Source organism: Triturus cristatus, chromosome 3_1 (assembly GCF_964204655.1).
Source record: "Triturus cristatus chromosome 3_1, aTriCri1.1, whole genome shotgun sequence".
Lineage (NCBI taxonomy): Eukaryota > Metazoa > Chordata > Amphibia > Caudata > Salamandridae > Triturus > Triturus cristatus.
In genome coordinates, this window is record NC_140583.1 from 868,305,237 (window position 1) to 868,327,545 (window position 22,309).

General features: G+C 44.8%; 1 protein-coding gene across 4 annotated transcripts in view; it reads right to left on the reverse strand.

The window, feature by feature from the left end:
* MYO3B (myosin IIIB) overlaps positions 1–22,309 on the reverse strand; it is a 2,253,613-nt gene that overhangs the window by 556,850 nt on the left and 1,674,454 nt on the right. For all 4 annotated transcript variants that reach the window (XM_085645333.1, XM_085645331.1, XM_085645332.1 and 1 more), the window contains one exon: positions 15,339–15,416. In XM_085645333.1, the coding sequence (XP_085501459.1) occupies positions 15,339–15,416 (78 nt within the window). The remainder of the gene's footprint in view (positions 1–15,338; positions 15,417–22,309) is intronic.

Genomic DNA, 22,309 nt, shown 5'->3' on the forward strand with positions numbered 1-22,309 from the left:
CTAGGTGCGCCGTTTGAGATTGACGAGATCAGGGAGGCCATTATGTCCTTGGGGAACGGCAGGGCGTCTGGATTGGATGGCTTCCCTGTGGAGTTCTATAAGAGCTATATAGATATTATGGCGCCAGTACTGAAGGAAATCTTTGAGGAATCCCATGAGGCCGGGGTGCTCCCGGCGTCAATGAGGGAAGTGCTGATAACATCTCTGCTGAAGCCGGGTAAACCCAGCAACTCCTGCGACTCCTTTAGACCCCGGTCGCTTTTGAATTGCGACACTAAGATTCTGGCGAAGGTTTTAGCTAATCGCCTAACGTTGTTGATGGATAGGATTGTTCTCCCCGATCAGTCTGGGTTTGTGCCTGGGTGGCCTACCACCCACAACTTGCGCACGTTATTTTCGCTCATACAGAATGTAGACCCGGAGCTCCCACTTGCTGCTGTATTTTTAGATGCCACCAAGGCTTTTGATTCTGTGGAGTGGGATTACTTATTTGGTGTGCTACAAAAGATGGGATTTCCCAAGATATTCATCTCATGGGTAAACTTGCTGTACTGTCAACCCACTGCAAAGGTGCTGATAAATGGGCATGTCTCCCCTTCTTTCCCTATCTCGCGGGGTACCCGGCAGGGGTGCCCACTCTCTCCATTATTGTTTGCTATCGCGATTAAACCGCTTGCATGTAGGTTACGTCGGAAACACCAAGATAAGGCATTTCGGTGTAATCAGCGCCAACTGCTTATATCGTTGTACGCTGATGATGTTACGTTATATGTCAGGGATCCCCAGCAAAACATCAATCCCTTATTGAGAGAATTTTTGGTGTTTGGCAGATTCTCCGGGTGCATATTAATTGGGGGAAGTCGCAGATATTCCCCCTTATGGCCGCGGTTCCTAAGTTTCAGCCGGATTTTCAGTTGGAATGGTGTACCTCGGACCTCTGCTTTCTAGGCATACATGTGACTAGAGATAAGGAAGACACGTTACGTTTGAACTATGGGGTGGCTATTACGAGATTGGCTAGCAACGTCGCGCGGTGGATATCGTTACCTTTGTCGCTTGCGGGTAGAGCCTCCCTTATTAAAATGATTTTCCTACCCCAATTTCTTTATCTGTTCCCTATCACCCTGGAACTTTCTTTTTTAAAGCTTTGCGTACTGAGCTACTTCGATTGTTGTGGGGAGGGAAGCAAGCGCGGCTTCAATGGTCTATGCTCACGAGGCCTTACGATCAGGGGGGATTCGATATCCCTGATTTCGAAATGTATTATACATGTGCGCAAACGCATTATGCATATCATTGGCTGCGGCCTGCGGCTTACATGCCGCAGGTGGCTGCTGAGGATTGGTTGGCGCATCCTATTCCACTCAATGGATATATACATGCACCACTGAGTGCGCGTGGGACACAGCCCACGACGATTACCAGTACGTCGACCGCTTGGAGGCGCCTGGCAGGCCTGCTTCAGTCGCCCCCCTTGTTGTACTCCTCGAGGCTTCCGCTGGTGTATCACCCTGATATGCCGCTGTTGCAGGAAACGGGATTTCGTAATATGTGTCGGAGATTGCTCATTTGTACGTGGGGGACCTCTTTCACGGAGGTGTGTTTCGATCTTTAGAACATCTGTTTCAGGCAGTACAACCCACGCCCCTAGAAGTTTTTTTATATGTGCGCCTGCGGCAGGGAATGAGGGCGGTTCTTCCTGAATTTCCTCATGAGCCAAAGAATTTTGCCCCCCTGCATTTAGTGCTCACTTCTCCGGAGAGTAAGCATTTGGTGGCGGGCCTGTATCGTAGCATGCGCACACAACATCAAAGTATTAACAGCCGGGCGCGTCAAATTTGGAGTGCGGAGCTGGGACGGGAGGTGTCGGATGCACAGTGGCTGTATTGCTGCACACAAACTCGGCAGATTTCTGCTAGCTGTAGATTGAAAGTGATACACTATAGATTCTTGCAGCGCTTATATTATACGCCAGTCAAAAAATGTCGACTGAAATTGTCCAATAATGATAGATGCGACAGATGCGGACAGGCTGGGGCGGGTTTTTTCCATCTGGCATGGGAGTGTCCGGCTATATTGCAGTACTGGATGCAGATCTATGACGCCCTGGAAAAAATGACGGCTACTGTACATGAGAGGGATCCATTGGTAGCACTGTTGGGCTACACTGAGCTCATCCCCAATAAATATAGGAAGTTCTGCGCAATCGCTTTTCTACTTGCCAAGCGCAGGGTGGCTTGCCGATGGGGCAGAGGCAGAGCTCCGAAGTTTAAGGAGTGGTTAACAGATCTGGTATATTGTCAGGAACAACTATCGGTATATGCTGAGACACAGCCGAGTGCCTCCAGACCTAGGGATATATGGGGCCCACTGCAGTCCTTCCTTCTTCAGCAGCGGGAGGAGGAATAGGGTGTTTCTGCTGTGAGTGGTTCATGAGTGGGGGAATGGGAGGTCGGAATCTGTGTGGCCGTGATAACTCTCCCCTTTTGATTGGGGGCTGCCACCCCTTCCCACCCCTCCCTCCCCTGATGTGGATATGTGAGGACACGGTATTTATCTTTAGATCTGACAATGATATGGGAGGGGCTCTTGTGTTATGTTACTATTCTTATAGGTAATTAGATAAGGCGTATGGTATAGACTCAATGACAGCCTTGACTAAGTTATGTCTGTGATGATCACTGTTATGACCCTCAGCAGACTGTATATGGTACAATCTTCTGATACGTTATGATGGCCACATGAATGTCCAGCTGTATTGTTGCGTGTATTAAGTTTCAAACTAAAAATAAAATCCATAAAAAAAAAAAAAAAAGTATAGGGAAAGTTAAATGGCCTTCTGCCCCCAATCTGTGGAGAGCTCTGTAGCATGATGTAGGGCAAATAGGAGATTGTCTCCAGAGGCGGCAGGAAAGTTCCGGATACAGGGCTCCATGGAGAGTAAACAAAGACAAAGGAGCAAACTATACTAAAATGTAACCCGACTAAGAAAACAAAGTGAACAAAGAAAGGTGCACAGCTATGGGAAGGGGCATGTGCCAAGTGTATGATAGAGCACACTAATAGCCCCTTAGCACAGACTGTATGAGGTGCATACTGAAGATTAAATGATTTTATGCCTGTGCCAATTTCTCACCCTGAGATCCTTCAATATGGGTATCCTCTCTGCTCTCAAGGTCGCTTTTCAACAGTGAACAGAGCAGAGGTTTTCAATTTTGGGTCCCTTGTCCTGAAACTCCTTGTCCCTTGACATCAGTGCATCAACCCTATCCTGTGTCATGCTAATCATTACATTTTTTTCCACGTAATTGTTCATGCTTAATTGCTTTTTCAATTGGAGATGGACTATTAAGACACTTAATATTGTAGAGGGCACCTTATAAATGAATCAATAATATGGTAATGTTTTGTGCTTAGATTTTCTGTATACAGGTTTATCGCAGGTAGATATTTTACAAATCTTCGTTGGTATTATTGTGGCTAAACATTGTACGACCCTGCTTTAGTTAATCTATCTCTCGGACGTTCTTACTCTAGCAACATGTTTTTTGTTTATTCACTCACACATAATTAAGGTTTATGCATCTGGAAGTCACACTACGGCACCATAGTCCCCTTCACTCTACGCCACTCCATTCTGCGCTACTCCACTCTATACCACTCTACTTGAGTCTGCTCCATTCTATGCAACTCTACTCCAAACTACAACACCCTACTCTACTTCACTCTACACCACATACTCTATGCCACTTTATGCCACTCCAATCTACAAGACACTACACTACTCCACTTTATGCCACTCCCCTCTATGCCACTCCTCTCTACGATACTCCATTCTAAAATATTCTACTCTACGCCCCTTATCTCTATGCCACTCCACTTTATGCCATTCTATGAAACTCTACACCACTCTATACCACTTCACTTTAGGCCAGTGTACTCAACTCTTTGACACACCACTCCACGATACTCCATTCTATGACGCTCTACTCCATTCCAATCTATTCCACTCTACTCCACTCTGTGCCACTCCATGCTACAACACTCTACGCCATCCCACTCTACCTCTACAGTGCTCTACTACATGTTACAACACTCTACAACACTTCACTCTAGGCCACTTCACTCTAGCCACTCCACTCTACGACACTCCACTCTACGACACTCCACTCTACGACGCTCCACTCTACGATGCTCCACTCTACGACGCTCCACTCTACGACACTCCACTCTACGACACTCCACTCTACGACACTCCACTCTACGACACTCCACTCTATGACACTCCACTCTATGACAATCCACTCTATGACACTCCACTCTACGACACTCTTCGCCACTTTACTCCACTCAACTCCACAGCACGCTATACCACTCCACTTTATGACACTTTACTCCACTCTATGTCATTCCATTCTACTTCACTGTTTGACACTTTACTCCACTCTATGCTATGCCACTCTACACCTCTCCACTCTATGACACTCCACAACACTCAATAACACTCTGCTCTACTCTTTGCCACTCTACACCACTTCATTCTACTCCACTCCACTCTACGCCTCTCCACTCTAAGCCACGTCACTCTATGCCACTCCACTCCACTCAACTCCATTCTACAACTCTCTACTACACTCTATGCCACTACACTCTATGCCACTCTATGCCACTTCACTCTAGGCCTCTGTACTCCACTCTACGACACTTCACTGTACGGCACTCCACTCCATCACTCTCTACTCCATTCTACTCTGTATTAAATCTACAACATTTTAGTCCACTCTATGCACTCCACTCTGCAACACCCTACGACACTCTTTGCCACTTCACTTTAGGTCACTCGACTCCACTGTATGACACTCTACAACCCTCCACTCTATGACTCTTCACTCTATGACCCTCCACAACACTCTACTCCACTCTATGACAGTCCACTGTATGACACTACGCCCTACGACACTACACTGCATGCTACTCCACTCCACACCACTCCACTCTACCACACTCTACCCCACTCTATGCCACTCCAATCTACGCCACTTTACTCTACTCTGTGCCCCTCCGCGCTATGCCACTTCACTCTATGCCACTTTACTGAACTGAGCTATGCCACTCCACTCTATTCCACTCTGCAGCACTCCATTCCACTGTACTCTATAACACTTTACTCCACTCTGTGTTATGCCTCTCCACTGTATATCACTCCACTCTATGACACCCTATTCCACTCTCTGCAACTTCACGCTATGACACTCAACTACACTTTATGTCACTTTACGCCTCTCTACGACACTTTACTCCACTCCCTGCTACACCACTTCACACCCCTCCACTCTATAGCACTCTACTCCACTCTGTGACATGACACTTCATGTCCATCTACTCCACTCTATGCCCCTGCACTTTACAACCCTCCAGTCTACGCAATCCTATGCCACTCTACATCACTCCACTCTACACCACTCCACTTCACTCTACTCTGCTCTACAACAAGAGCTGTTTGGATTGCCAATGCTTGTTAGTTTGAGTTATTCACAAGTTGATTTTGCTTTGTCTGTGCTGCTTGTTTCTATTTATCTAATGCAATAGTCGAAAAGAGTGCAAGAGTGCAAAGTGAACAGCACAAAAAGACAGAAAGAAAAAATGACTGTGCAAAAACAGAGCTCACATACACAGTGCAAAAGGACAGGTATGGTTGAGAAACACTCTTTTCAAAAGACAGGCTTCAGGACACAAGCGTGGACAAAGCCAACTGCAAAAGACATTCTAGGAGATATACTATACAAATATCGGGCCACTGGACATGCATGCACAGCACACATCTTTCAGCAGATTTGCATGTCTTGTCCAGGACACAATGTCTAAAGCGCACAATGAAGCAGATTGTTCACAAAATGGCACTGGACTTGCTGTGTAAAGCACAATTCATGGAGTAGAATGTGCACATGGTATACCACGACACACAGCGCAAAGCACATTCTAAAGAGCAGTTAGTGCACAAGACATGACACAGTACACAATGGTTTATACTTTGCCCACAAAGGGTAAATGTACAAACTGACTGAATATATTGCCATGTAGGAGGATGGAGCTACACACTAACTAGGGAATTAACTGCCTGCATTATCAAATCACCTTGCACATCACAATACATGCTGCATGTGCACAGCAGTTCTAACAACTAATATTTTCTGCCCAAGCACACACTCCGCCTAATCAAACAAGTCAAATATTTTGACACAGTATTTGTATTCATTCTTTGCCTTTAATTTTCTTCCTCTTTTGCCCCACCAGCCAACACGCGTTTTGTCGCTTTGGGTGCTCCCCACAACTTCATCAGGGCTTCCTTTCTTGAAAATCTCTTGCCAATATCTCCAAGTCGGTTCTATTTCTGTCCTGGCGAGAACTTCTGAGTGTCCCGTTAAGTTTTATGTCTCAACTTCTGTAGCATCTCATTTGATGTGTCCTATGTATATCTCAATCCCATTTGTCAATTAGATCCCTTGCATGACCCGTGTATCTGACATCTAAGAGGCCGCCAATCCTAGTCCTGTATGCTCCGGTCCCCCACCGAGTATGGCTTCCGAGAAGATATTGTCAAGAAATTTTCAAGAAAGAAAGCCCTGATGAAGTCGTGGGGAACACGCCAAGTGACGCGCAGTAAATTATTGTTATGAAGGGGATCAGCTGTGGTCTTAATCAAGGGGGTTGGGTGATTCCCCCTTCCTTTGGCGCACTATCATTTAAATAGATACAGACAGACTCATCCCCATAACGAAAGAGTGTCAGGATAACCCGGTAGATCATCACCCTACAAGGTTGAACCAGTTCTAACAACTGCTTAGAACCGGTGCAGCCTGAGTGATTCTTTAATTACTTAATAGTGTTTACCTGGAGATAATGCCAAACAATCTAGTTTCACTCCTTTGTGAGAGCCCTAATCAATTTAAAGTTAGCATGGAAATTCTGCATAATTACACATGGTATTTGTTAATACTAATGCTTAAAAGTTATTGATTATACAAAACACAGTGCAGATAGCCAGTAGTTTTTGTTTTCTGTTTCAAATACTCCTTCATGACTTGCTGGCTGGCTTCAAGGTTACTGGAAGGTTGCTCCCATAACTTAGCAATCTGGCTTCAGAATCCCAGCATGTAACTTACAACATCATGGGGTACCTTTCTGGGACCTTGCTCCCATCCTTCTTTCATCATACTCAGAGGTCCTCTGAATGGATGAGCATACACCAATTTGAAGGAGCTAAAACTCTCTCCTCTCTGTGGCACCTCTCTGTAAGCAAATTATAGACAAGGCAAGAGGATATCCCAGTTTTTGCTCAAGGCCTCAGGAAGGCCTCTGATCATGTCTGTCATGGTCTTGCTGAACCTGAACCTTTCAACAAGCCCATCGGTTACTGGATAGTAAGGGGTTGAGAACTTGATTATTACCCCACACTCCTTCAATATTGACTGCATATAAGCAGTCATGAAGTTTGTGTCCCTGTCAGACACAACTTCCTTGGGAAAACCCCTCGGGCAAAAATCTCCATCAGGGCCTTTGCAACTTCGGGTGCAGAAGTAGTCCTCAGAGGGATTTCCTCTGTGTACCTAATGGCATGATCCATCAATTCACCAGAACCAGGATGATCCCGTTGCCTGATGCAGCTTTGGATTCCATAGGCCCTACAATGTCGACGCCCACCCTCTCAAAGGGGGTGCTACTGACAGGCAATGGATGAAGGGGTACTATAAGCTTCTGCCCTGTCTTCCCTAGCCTGACAGGTCAAACACGTTCAACAAAACGCACCTGAGGAGTTCTTGATCTTAGGCCAATAGAAGTGGTGGACAAGCATTGGAAAGGTCTTGTCTTGGCCTAGGTGTCCTGCCAGGGGAATCTTGTGAGCCAGCTCCGGTAAGAAGGCCCTGTAGCATTGGGAGACCACCAGGACCCTTGATGTCCCATGCCCAGAAGCCTTAGGCTCACTGTAAAGGAAGTTGCCCTCCCAGTAAATGTGGTGACTACCAGCGGCATCACCTGCTGCTTGGACTTCAGCCTGCTACCTCATGTCCACAAGGGTTGGACACTCCTATTGTGGCCTACAGAACTCCTCCCTGGTAGGCCCTCCTTCCAGTTGACTCCTTACCATAGTTATACTGGCTCCTGTATCACTCAGAGCTTCCACCCTCGCTAATTGATGGTGACTCATTGCCTATACGTTGTATTATTTGAGGGCACATGGATCTTAGGAACCATCTCACTGTCACCCAGGGACACTAATGTAACCCCACTAAACTCCCCTCATTATTGAGACAAATTCATCCCCCAGCACTATTCTAGCCACCCCTGGAATCTTTCCTCCAGTGGGACACTTGGGATCTCCTTGTAGTGTCCATACACACAGCACTCATAGCACTTGGGAGTTCTGGGGAGCTGACTTGCCAGGGTAAGTTTTCTACTGGTGACCAGATTGGGAATGTGAACCAGACCCTTTCCCCTGTGAGTTGTTTTGGGGGCCTCTACAGAACTACTTCTTTTCCTCTCCCCATTCCTTCTTTTAGTGGGAACCCAGACCACCCATTTAGGAGCCCTACCTCCCCAAGATACCTTTCACGACACTCTGGTGCTGACCCAGAGGTCCACCTCCTCAGCAAGCTTCTTTGAGTCACTAAGCTTGCTATCAACCAGATGTTGGCCAGCTCTAGCTCTGGAAAATAAATATTAAGAATGTGCTCCTTCAAAAACAAGTTGTACAACCCTTAATAATCATTAACTTTGCTACCCTTCACCCAGCACTTCAGTGCCTTACCAACATAGTCAAAGAAATCTACCCATGTTTGTGTAGAGCATTTGTGACTGGCCATGAACTATTGCCTTCAATTGTCAGTGATTAACCCAAACTTATTGACTGACATGGTCTTCATGGCAGAGTAGTTGGTCTGGTCCCCCACTTCTAGTGTAAGGAGTGTGTCCTTCCCCACCATGGACGTGTACTGCCAAAGACTACTCCCCTAGAACTCCTCTGGGACCTTGTGCAATTTCAAAGCCACATAGACTGCCAACCATTTATCTATGTCATTTCCGATAATAAAACTGGGCACCATATCTTTTGGGAAAGATATGAAATCTGGACTTGTGAAGGCACTGCAGGCATGCTGCCACCAATATTGTTGTTGCTGGACCCTACTCGGAGGGCTCTGATATGCAGCTGTCTGAGGCTAAGCTCCTGGGCCATCTTCTTTTCCTTCACTACTAACTTTTTCTAGATCTTGAGCATCTCCAATTTAGCCAGGGCTTGCTCCCTCTAAGTCTTGGCCAGCTCTAGTTTTAGTTTCCTTGCCTCCCTCCTGGCTGACAGCTCCTCTGTGGACAGGCTGGTTGAAGACACACTGCTGTCTGGTCTAATGGAGAGAACTCCCGTAGGCGTTGGCGGATTGCCACTGATGCTGCTTCCCCTTTAATGTTAGCTGTTATTATGGCTGATACCTGGTCGTAGTTATTCAATAACTTCATCCCTAAGTTTAGAGCAGGTTCTGCTCCGTACTCATTTTGTATTTGTCTTAATACATCTGGTATCACTGCTAATGAAGGAATACCATGAGTTCTGGTATATATGGCAGCAAAGACTGTACCCCAAGATACACAATCCTCTAATTGTGGTGTAATCCCAATGGGCAAGCAGATTGTTAACATTCTGTGTTTTTCAAATGTGTTGTATTTGGGAATACTGCTTCTAACTGGGTTTTTTTTTTAGCTAACCAGAAAGGAATTTGTTCACGTTTTGTGGGCAATTTACCTATTACCGCGTGTAATGTTTGTGGAGTAATTTTAGTGGCTGTGCTCTGTGTAGGGTCTGCATTTGGTGTAATTACTGTTGGTTGGACCGCAAGTGTCCTCATGACGAATTGTGTCATGTTTCTGTAAAGTTTGATTAACTTTGTGTTGAACAAGCAATTCATCATTTGGCATTGTGTCAATGTCAGGATGTGGTGCATAGGTTGCTTATATCGGCCATGTTGCTCCTGGTCTTCCTAAAGGACCGAGTCTTGTTCTTTTTCTTGAGTGGGGTAGGGCGCCATTAAACCAGAAACATGTTCCTGGTAGGTGAGCGGAATTTCAATCTCCTCAAACTGAGTGTAGACCGCTGGGACTTCTTCATGTGTGTAATAATTAAAAGTTTTGTAACAGCATTTGCTGCTGGGAATGTAACCCATGAATAGAACACCTATGTTTGGAAATCTTCGTGTGCCTCTATCACGAATATTACTACACCTCCTCTGAGTATTAACCCATGTTTGACGAGTTTAACTGTCAATGTGTGTCTTACATTGGCTGCAATATGTATTGCATCAGCATCTTACTCGTCTTCTGACTGAGTAAGTCCAAGGAAATTAAGATACAGTGTTTTGCACAATTTTGGGAAAAATGTCCTTTAAGCTTGATTAACCAACAGCCAGTAAATAGGATCTTTCGCCTACTCAGCTGTGGCGGAGTTTTGTGCCCATCGACTCCAGACATCTGGTTTTTCTGAGTAGGGGTCTCTGAGAATAAGCACGACTGAGCTACTCAGATTCTACTGTAAGTACCAAACGTTGGGCGCCATGTAGTGTAGTTGCTATAGTAACCCTGCAGGACCTGCGCTTTAGGATAACATACACTGTGGGTCTGGTGGTAGACTGATTCTGTGCACCCCCACCGCATATGTTAGCCTTGTTTGCATTAACTAGCGCACGGTGCCACTAGAATATCTTTTTATCTGAGAGATTAGTTTTTGGCAACCTCGAAACATAACAACCCTGATTCCTTAGAATCGTGGAAAGAATATACTACTTTTCACCCAGTCATTCGTGTTTGATCATTTGGACTCAGAGAGTTACACAGAAGAAGCAGTCAAGTTTGTTCACAATAAGAGTTTATCACACCGTTGTTCTTCTATTGTAGAATATATGTGCTGCTACAACTGTTACACAGTAGCAGAGATATAGGATCAGCAGTACAGTGAATAAAAAGGAATAGCACAGTTCTACCATTTTGCAATAGTCATGAACATATACATGAATATAAAATGCATGTACCTAAGTGTACCTAGCATGTGAGTAGCTGCGAAAGAGCTAATAGGCCTAGAAGCCAAGAATGCGCTAGGATTTAGTCGAACCCCATTACCTGAATAATGAGAGTGTAGGACCTCGTCCTGGTCTCGAGTTGGACACCCCACAAGGGATGTTTAGACCACTGTCAGCTGAAGCGACTGCATGCAGGGGCCTCAGCATCTCTGGTCAGTGTGTCGGCCTTGAAGTCTCGGTTCCCTCCAACTACTGATAGCAAGAGGTGCTGTATTTATACAGAGTCTCTTTGTCCCTTGTGTGTGTGTTAGCCATTGTTTAGTATGAGTATGACGTATGGGATAAACCTTGTACGTAGAAAGGAGGAAGGTGAAGTATACCTCCTAGGTAGTATCCTCATAAATTATTCATATGTGCTAAGGATGACGTCCTAGCAGTATTCTATTGGGAAAAACCCTCCCTCTGCATGGAACTAGGTGAAAGGTTTAGTCCATAAAAGGCGTTCAACCCTTATAAGGCGTTCTGTCCCTATAAGGCGTTCTGTCCCTAAAAGGCTGGCTCATGTGAAATGTAGGGGAGATGATGTAGGTGAAAGGGTACGTTGTTCCCTGGACCTATATTAGAGTAACTATATGAAACATAACAAGAGTGGACTGCCACTCTTGAGAGAAAATAGCTCACCCCCCCCCTCTGTAGGCTGCATGACAAGACCCTCTGTCATGTTCCGCTCTGATCCTTCCTCAGACACAGATCCCTCCTTATCCATTTCTCCTTCTAGGTGGGCTCCTACCCATGCTTTTAAGGCTTTTTGAAGCTCTGCCTTCTTGGCAGTTCCCTTATGGAATACCCCTTTCTCCTGGCAGAACCTCTTCAGCTGGGTCACTGTGTATGCCTCCAGATTGGCAAGCTTGAATTCCATATTGCCAGGCAGGACCACAGTCATTGCAGAGAAAATGTGACATGGGGAAAAAGGACTTTGGAAAAATCAAAGATGTCGATCTGATCAGGAATTACAGCTAAAAATGGTATTAAGGCATTTCCAATGCTAGCCTATGAAAGGAGTAGGCCTCACAGTAGTGAATAACTAAATAGGCTGTTTGTCACTACCATGGAATGCAAAACATCAAGGTTCATTTCCTACCTTTTACTTACATAGCACCCTGCCTTTAGGGATACTTGGGGGCTAACTTTGGGTTGACTCATATGTAATAAAAAAATGTTTAAGGCTTGGTAAGTAGTTTTAAATACCAAGTTGAAGTGGCAGTAAACTGCACACACAGGCACTACAGTGACAGGCCTGAGTCAGGTTTGAATGGCTACTTCTGTGGGTGGCATAATCAGTACTGTAGCCCACTGGTAGCATTTGAAGTGCAGGCCCTGGGTATATGGTATACCTCTTTACAAGGGACTTACCACAACAACAAATATGCCAATCAGGTATACACCAATGTCATCATGTTTAGAGGAGAAGTGCATGCACTTTAGCACTGGTTAGTAGTGATAAAGTGCTCAGAGTCCTAGGGTCAAGAAAAAGAATCAGCAAAACGTGGTAGAAAAAGGCACAAAGTCTATGGTAAGACCACAAGGATGCCAGGTCTAACACTAACACACAACAGAATTTAAATACGTGTAAATGAACTATATAGATATTTCAGGACATATCCGCAGTTGGGAAAGCATAAATGAAGCATGTTTTTTTGTAATTCTAAAGTGTGATTGAAACAAAGGTTTAATATGATCGAAACAAATCTGTACACTTTGTGATGCACAAATGAAATATTTGCTGAAACCCGATTTTCACACATTACTGCTAATGAGCTGTATAGTTTTATCAGTCAATTCTGTATGTCTGTGCAAATGTAATGGCCATTTGAATGGAGCATGTGCTGTGTGTAAATGACAGTGTGCTGCCGCAAAATACTTTAGAAATATATTTGCGACAGTGTGTTAAAAAATGCACCACCCACTAAATACTGCATCATTACCACCCTGCTAGTGAATGCATTTGCTACGCTTGTTCTTTGCGTGAAGTTTGGATTTTTGTCCAATCTTATGACTTCAGTGATGTCACACTGATGGCAGCACAAAGTTATGTTTTTTAGGACAGATGCTCATGCAAACTCTTTGGAAAGATATTTCCAGGAGAACTTTCATTTTTAAAAGATCCTCCAAGGCTGATTTGTGATAATAAATTCTCTGAGCTTACTAGGCCCTGAAAACCTACTTGCTGACATAAGGGTCATTGGGCTTCTGCCTTTTGCTACTACCAGACTCCCCCACTAATCCTGCCTTACTACCCTAAAAGAAGTCAGGATAGAGCAAGGGTTGGCCATTTTAACCTCTGTTCTATCCTGCCTACTGTTAGGACTTGGGGCAACAGTGACGAAAGCTTATTGGTGCCTGAGCAGGCTCGTATCCTAGGCATGCTGCACTCCTCAGGGCATGTGCAGCTTACCTATGGATTGCAAATGTGTGAAAGGAACTTAAATGAAAAGCGCCCATCACACATGTGGAGTCCACGGAGCCCTACTGATGCCCCTAATTTGTGCTGCTGACATGTGCAATTTCACAGTCAGCAGCACAGGCTTCAGTATTGCAAATACACAAAGTGACCGAACTTTCATTTCATCTGTTTACATTATGGCTGCTCAATTCTATATATCAAAGTTTCTCTTTCTATGCCTAATGCTGTTGGTGGGTCGCCACAATAGCGCTCCATAGGCAACAGCCGTCACTGGTTGATTTCACATGACTCTCCTATTCAGTGCTTACTTTGAGCCAGTGGTTTCCGGCACTGGCACTTAATTGTGAACACCGACACTTATGACAATCTGCCACATAGTGGTGCTGTCTGTTTAATTTAGAGATGAGCTGCTGTTTATTAATTCAATCTCTGGAGTGCATGTAGCCTTGCGGCTAGAGCGGTCGACCGCGAAGCTGGGAAACCGGGTTCAAGTCTCGGCAACGACGCTAAAGTTCCTGTGATTATGGGCAAATCACTTAATCTCCCCGTGCCTAACAAAAAAAATTAATGTGTCCTTCTGTAACGAAACTGGTGCTATGTAAAGTGCTCTGATACCCGATGTCACGTTCGCGCAATATAAAACTCTAAAAAAAAAATTACAAAAATTGTATAAACGACTAATTCCTCCCGCCCAAACTATTCTTATAGCTTTGGGGGCCTGGATTAGTCTGAATAATCACACTTGTAGAAGTGTTATGGTTAGTAGCTGCGTAGGTATTGTCGTTGGCAGCGCTGGCAGGGGCAGTGGGTTGGAAAAGCTGCAGTGGCCTCCTGATGAGGGCCCTGGCACAAATTGTATTACAAATTAAGCACTGTTTCTGCTAAGTTGATATAAGATAAAGCATTTTTAATAATGAAGAAAAATGCTTGCCTAAGACACCAGAGCCCAACTTTAATAAAGTTTTGCACAGGATCTTGCATGAAGCATAAAAACTTAGGGCCACATGCATCAACGAGAAAACTGGTCGCAAACGGGCAGATTAGCAGAATCTGCCCCTTTGCGACCGGTATTTTTGCATTTGGGATGCATCATCCCAAATGCAAAAATCGCAATTTAAGGAATCTCTAAATAGCGATTCCTTAAATTGCGATTGCATTTAAGGAATCCCAAATTGAAATTCCTTAAATGCAATGCATTAAAGTTAAAAAATTAGCGATTTCGCTAATAGGGGGAGCAAATTACCATGAAGTTGAACTTCATGGTAATTTGCAAAAACTTTGAAAAATGCACTTTTGTGCATTTTTCAAAGTTTCATGTTGCGCACACACATGCCCTTAGAGCATGTGTGTGTGCAACATATGTGCACAGATCAATTTCAGGGGTGCAATAGGGTGTCATTGTGATACCCTTGCACCCTTGAAATTGCATGAGCAATTTGCGACTACCTACTGGTACTCGCAAATTGCTCATGCAATCTCCAATTCATTCCTATGGGCCTAGAGGCCCATAGGAATGATTGGGATGGCATTCCTTAATTGCGACTCGCAATTTGCGAGTCACAATTAAGAAATTTGTAGGAATCGCTATTTTTATAGCGATTCCTACATGCATAGGCTTTTGCAATTTCTTAATTGCGATTCCTTAAAAATCGCAATTTAGGAATCGCAAAAGTCTTTGTTGATGCATGCGCCAGATAGCGCCCATTTCCTTAGCATTTTAAAGATCCGCGTGTACAGCACTAGATTGTGCTGCGTTGCGCCAGGCTCTGCACATGTAGTAACTGTGGGCTTGGACTGATGGCAGCTTTACGTACCCTGAAATAAGAAGCCACGGTTTGTCGCTTCATGTTAGTGGTTTCGTCTGGATGTCGCATCATCTCCATGGTGTCAATCTGGCAAGGGGATGAAATGTGATTGGTGTTAAAACGTTTAATAAAGAACTTTTTTTATTCAACGACAGTCAGTCATAAGATGCAAACGATATCAATATTTCATCATAATTAATTTTTCATTCGAATCTCAAAACACTTCCTGATTAGGTTTTCTTGATGCATACGCAGTTTTGTCAAGAGAAAACTGTCAAGTTGTAATGAGACCAACATCATAAAACAAATGCAAACAAGGTTCGTTACTGGTGTCTGTGAGGGAGTCCGTCTGGGCTTCTTGCACTGGGACTTCCGAGGCTCACGTCTCACACATCACAACCCTGAATATATATATATATATATTTATGATACTCACCGGCAAACTGACGTTTAAGAGCATTGTGGTTAGACCGCAACATTAAAAATCTCTGAAATTTCCCTATATGCTACCTCCCCTTTTAGGCATCGAAAAGATAAGCATTTTTTTTTTACCATGGTTGCTGTATGGTTGCAGTGCTTGCCCATGACTGGCCGGAATCAGAGCTTTTTAGTTCCTATTTCTAACCATAATTATCTTTAACGTATGTTTTATCATTGCGTTTTAGAGGTATTTTAATGACTGGCATATCCTACTTTGCCCTTCTACAGGACTCACTGGAATTGCCCCCGGAATGAACGCAGCAATTCGTCCACTGGGGGAGGAGGTGTGGTGTCAACTGCAGGGTAGTCAAATTACTGGGGATTACAGGGGGGGGGGGGGCTAAATTCCAGTGAGAAACGAATATTTACCAGGGAAATCTGGAATACGAAGGCCGATTCCGTTGGTAATACCTCCTAGTATCACCCGGAGATTTTGTCTGCTTTCATCTGCTGCCAGGGGCGTGGCTTGGTCAGTAAGATTGTGGGGTGTGAGCTTCAAATTTCCGATAATCAAGCAGGCAAACATTATACGACAAGCACGGCCCATGAGAGGGCTTTAAGGAGCAGTGGAAAGGGAGGGGAATGCGACTGGTATGAGTACTAAGTGAGAGAAACACAATATTTTGTATAATAAGCAATATTTTTGGGGACTTTCAAAAACAAAGATGAGTGTGTGTGTATGTTTTTGTCAGAGTGAGCGAGTAAAACTACCAGGTGAAATCCGACAAACACCTCACCATAGCCGACTAAAAGCACTTCCCCACTATTCTTCATAAAATACATTTATTAGGGGGGTGTAATACCCCAAACACCCCCTGACGTTACACCCTGCCAGCAGGAGACCTTGAGTGAAAAATTAAAATCTTCTAATTATGAAGGGACTTGTACTTCCCATTACAGACACCACTGGATACCATAATGGAGGCTAAGTAGGATATTGGTGTAAACTATGATGTCATCAAGCACTGAAATTAAGTCCCCAAATGTTTAAAATATGAATGACTTATGTATCAAAGTATTCCAGTCATGCGAAATCATGAAGATATGTTTTGCAGAAAACTAGGGCATCTTTATCCCTCTGAATGTGCACACATAAAGTTATAGTATTTGTGTTACTGAATCTATGTATACGGTGCTACTAAGTCCCGTCCTTGAGAGCACTCCCCCCCCCCCCCCCCTGACATGTGATAAGGCAGTTCAAGGTGATCAGTGGCTGGTTCCTTGTCAGTGTCTTGATTCAGAGTGATGCCCCAAGACAGTTAAAAGAGAGGCCTGCTGAACTTGAGGAATACAGTTCCAGCAATAATTGGAGAATGCTCTACAGTTCCACCCAAGTGTTGGTCTGAAGACGAGTCCTCCCTTTTGGCAAGGTCTAACCAGTCTTCTGACTCTGAAATGGTGAGTCCCACAAACTTGGAGCTGCGGTGGCAGAACTGCCAATGGCCCAGGAATAGCTCCAAGCCCTGCTCCCTCTCTGACTGAACACTTTCAGGAGTATCTCTTGTTTCCCCTTGTTTTGAAAACAATGAAGCCATCTAGGTGAACAAGGACCTGGAGGGGAGTCAGATCCCAAGCCTGCGTTCCATGAGCCTCTGATGGTGGCTGCGGCTCCAAGGAGTCCTCTGGAGTCTAAACGGAACGCCAGGCAGGGACATCTTAAGGATTTTGGGGGCCCTGGGCCAAACATATTTTGGGGGCCCCTGTTCAGAACAGCTTTGAATTTATGATCCAATTTGAGCCCCTGTTTCCCACACAGTTTCCACTTCCTCAGCGGCGTTAGCGATACAGTTTACATCATAGGCATTAGCCTATATATTCCTGATGCAAACGGATGCATGCAGCTGACAGCGGTAGGCTTTAGTGTTTTCTGCCCTGCTACTAGGTTTTTAATACTTTTTAAATTGTATATGTGTGGCTGAATTACTCTGTGTTTTGTAACAATTTCTCCTACCTATGCGCACTTGCACTTTACCTGATTCTGCTTGCCTACACCTCTTGAGCTGCTTCGATTCACATCTCGCTTTTCCTCCAGTCCTGGTCCGCCACGGCTGATACGCCGATTGTGCGGAGGGCTGTGGCTACTATAAGGCTCCTCACTTATGCCTATGTAGTTTCCACTTCCTCAGCTGCGTTAGCGATCCAGTTTGCATCATAGGCATTAGTCTATATATTCCTGATGCAAAAGGATGCGCGCAGTGGGTGCGCCGCTGGCGCGTCTAAGGCGCACCAAAGGCAAGCCCGTCTGCGCCCGGAGGCTTCTGGCACCGGCCATGCTGCCCAGTTCCCCTCCGGTGAGTTTCTTCCACTATATTACAATAGGGAAACACTGCTTAGCCTTAGGCGGCTACCATTATGTCAGTGTACAGCGGCTGATCCGAGCTTGGAGGGAGACTTTCCATGCAATAAGTGCAACTGGTCTCTCCTCCATCCCAGGAAACCCACACCCAAGATCCTCCCATGCAACAATAAGTATAAAACAATAAGAAAACAAAGGACTTAAAGGCCACCCTTTTGAATTGTCGCTCTATGCAAAAGCATGAACCACACATTTATGGTCTACTTTTAGACGAACAGCCTGATCTTTTATTTCTCACTGAGACCTGGCTGTCTGAAGCCTCCAACCCTACTATCACCTCGGCCATCCCTACAGGTTATAAAATCCTTAGGAGGGACCGACCGAGCGGTGTCGCCATAATTTTAATCAATTACTAGACTGCTTTCCCATCCCAATGGAAAACATTGAGGGCACAGAGTCCTTAGACTTCGACTGTACCTTCTTCCCCCATCATAGCATAGCTGTTTTTCTAATTTACAGATCACCCAGTGCAATTGGAAATGTTATTACTACGCTTAATACAGTCACCACCTCCCTGGCCTTAAAATACAGCAACTGCCTTATTCTGGGAGATTTCAATATACATATGGACAATGGAAAAGACCCTCAACCAATTTCCTTGTTGGAGACGCTGCAGGCCTGCAACACGTTTCCATCTATTTCTTCGGCCACCCATGAGAAGGGCCATACCCTAGCCAAATCTTTCACAACTTTGACATATCAGTAAACCTACCTCTTCCCATTATCTGGTCTGACCACCTCCTATTAATATTCGTCATTCCCAACTCTGCCACAGCCCCTCAGGCTAATGCAGGGAAGAGGGTCCCTAATTACAGGACGTTCCATAAAATATCCATCCCGATGTTCGCAGACGCCCTCGGTCGTTCCTCACTGGAGCTGTCTGGCTGTCCCGACTCGGACGCCCTCTCAATAGATTCATGGCTCCGAACTAACATTGATGCACCTGTACCGGTTGTTTCCTGCTCCTTAAGGAGTTCGCCCCCACCAGCTCCATGGTTTAACGATTCCCTCAGATCTAGCAAAATAAATTGTAGAAAAATGGAACGTAAATGGCGTAAATCCTATCTACCTGTGGACAGGAAGGTGTATAAAGACAACTTAAAAGCTCATTAGATTCTCGTGAAGGCATCTAAGAAAAACTTCTTTCAAACCAAGATAGAAAATGCCCAAAATAAGAGTAAGGTAATCTTTAGCATAGTTAAATCCTTTAACGCCCCGAAAGCTGGCACAAAGGAAGGGCCATGCACGCAAAAATGGTCTAAGCAAATAGCTCAATTCTTCCACAAAAAGATCCCTGTGATCGAACAAGCCTTCACTAACATTTCAGAGGAAGAACTGACCTTCTACCTTAGTTCTAATAGCAAATTTCACCTCTTGGATCCTCCATCTTTACTAACTTTCCCTGAGTTTCAGCTTGAAGAGTCACTGACCCTTCTCCAAAGCATTAAGTCTGGCTCTCCTACCGACCCATGTCCAGCGAATATCCTGAACCTATTAGCTTCCACCATAAACCCCACTGTAAACCAGCTCTTTAATGCTACCCTCTCCTCAGGCAACATGCCGAAATTATGGAAGAATGCTAAGATTCTTCCACTGATAAAAAAGGATAACGCCAAACCGACGGACACTGCCAACTACAGGCCAATCTCCCTTCTTCTGGCCCTCTCCAAAGTATTAGAGAAGCATGTAAACAAGGCCCTCCAAAAACACATTGAAGATGGAAAGCTCCTTCATGTGTCCCATTCCGGTTTTAGGGCTAACTACAGTACGGAGTCCGCTCTGCTGGAATTGACTCAATATCTCAAGGGTAAGCTAGACCAGGGAGGCAAGGCTGTTCAGATACTGTTCGATCCGTCGGCGGCCTTCAATACGGTCCCAATTGAGAGGCTCCTGGAGAGACTTGCTAACATCCAGGAGCCTTAACATTGATGTCATCCTTCTTGGCAAATGGATCTCAGGACATCTGGCTCCCCCTTTCTCATCCCCGGTTCCAGCCATGAATGTAGGTGTCCCTCAGGGCTCCATTCTTAGTCCTACCCTTTTTAATCTATATCTATCCCCCTTGCATTTCTAGTAGAGGAAGAGGGCGCCAAAATTGTTTCCTATGCTGATGACACTCAGCTGATTTTTACGTGTGAAAAAGGAACCAACTTTGACGGGGCAATGATTAGGTCTTGCCTCACAAAGGTTTTTAACTGGCTTAAGATCAATCAGCTGAAGTGCAATCCTGACAAAAGTGAAATTGTTTTCTTTGGTAATCCAGAAACTTCTGACTGAAGCTCTTGGTGGCCAAAAGATCTGCCATCCCCACCCGCGGAAACGGAGAAAGTCAAAAACTTAGGAATTGTCATAGAAAAGACAATCTCCATGCGCTTTCAAATCCAAAATCTAACTGGCGCTTGCTTTGGCATACTCCGGATGCTAAAAATATTCCTGCCACTGTTGCTGCTTGAGAGCAGAAAGATCGTGATGCAGGCTCTGGTGACATCAAAGCTTGACTATGTCAACAGCTTGTACCTTGATCTTCCCAAATCCCTTATTCAGCGCCTACAAGTAGTACAAAACATGGCGGCCAGAGCCATCCTGAGACCTAAACCCAGATCTAGTATGACCCCTATTCTCAAGTCTCTACACTGGCTCCACATAAAAGAACGGATCGACTTCAAAGCAAGGACCATCTTCTTTAAAGATTTCCGCGGCTTAGGAGCTGTCTACCTAAATAAGCGCGTTAATCGCTATACAACAGCTGGACCCCTAAGATCTTCCAATGCCAACCTAGCCCTCCTGTCTAAAAAATGCTGTGCCCACACTGGAGGCAGATCCCTCGGCTTTCTAGGCGCAAAATTGTGAAATATAGCCTCCCTGAGTCTCTGAGACTAACCACAGACCTACTCTCTTTCAGGAAGAACTTAAAAACCTGGATTTTACTAACTGATGGTTCTTTTACGCATGTTTTCCTCCCGCTGTCACGCGCCAGGACACTCTAGTCTGAGTAGTTGCGCACTTTATTAAATACACTATTTCATTTCATTAGGTCCCTGACAGTGCAAAGGAACACTCGTTCAAATTCTAAGGGCCTTATTTATGAGGCCTGGCTTCACTTTTATGCCGCAAGTGCGTCACTTTTTGTGACGCACCGGCAGCGTAAAAAATGTGCCATGTTGCTCCATATTTGTAAAGTGACGCATCTAGGCTGATGCATCACTTTGAAACTCCTGCACCACATTATACCTGCACCAGGTATAATGTATGCAGGGTGGGTGTTGCCCCGCAAAAAGCCTTGTAGAAGTGGCCCATTGAAATCTATGAGAACTCAGTGCGCCACTTCTAGGACGCCATTGCCTCAATATCTTACACCTGCCTCACAGCAGGTGTAAGACTGACGCAGGCAAGCCCCATGTGAAAGGACACATTGCTGGAGTTGCGTCTATTTTCAGACACACCCCAGCAATGCATCACTTTTGCGCCTACAGATACGTCAGAAATACTGACATATCTGTAACATGATGCGACATGATGCGTCATACAGTAAATATGACGCATCCATCATGTAGCAAGGAGGGTGCACTAAGAAGTGACGCATCCCTGTTTTCACACAGCCATGTATCACTTCTCATAAATAAGGCCCTAAATGTGTTTACATCCAATATTCAGGGATAGTTATGTGTGTTTTCAATATTGTAACACAGCAGCAGCTCAGCAATATTACTGCAAATAATCTTTGTAACGCCCTCCCATTTCTTATATGTAAGGCCTTGTTTTGATCTAAAAGAAACTTTTTTATGTATATTGCATGAAAAATAAACACAACATTTCTCGGCAAAGTGGCTATACTAGACTCACAAATAAGGTACATAAAAAAATTAATTAAAGGAAAACAGTATTTAAAACAATCTGTTTAAGAAATGTTCAAGGTCATTAGGGCAAAACTCTGGAGAATAGTGCTGACTCTGTCAGGGGGCCCCCTGAAAGGCTGGGGCCCTGGGCCAGAGCCCACTTTGCCCATGCATTAAAACGTCTCTGACGCCAGGCGAAGAAATGCGTTGATAACGTGGACATTCATTAGCAAACAGGAAACTAATCTACGTATATGTTTTATTGAGACAACAAGAGTTTCATCGCGCTTCTGAAAACTCAGGATTCG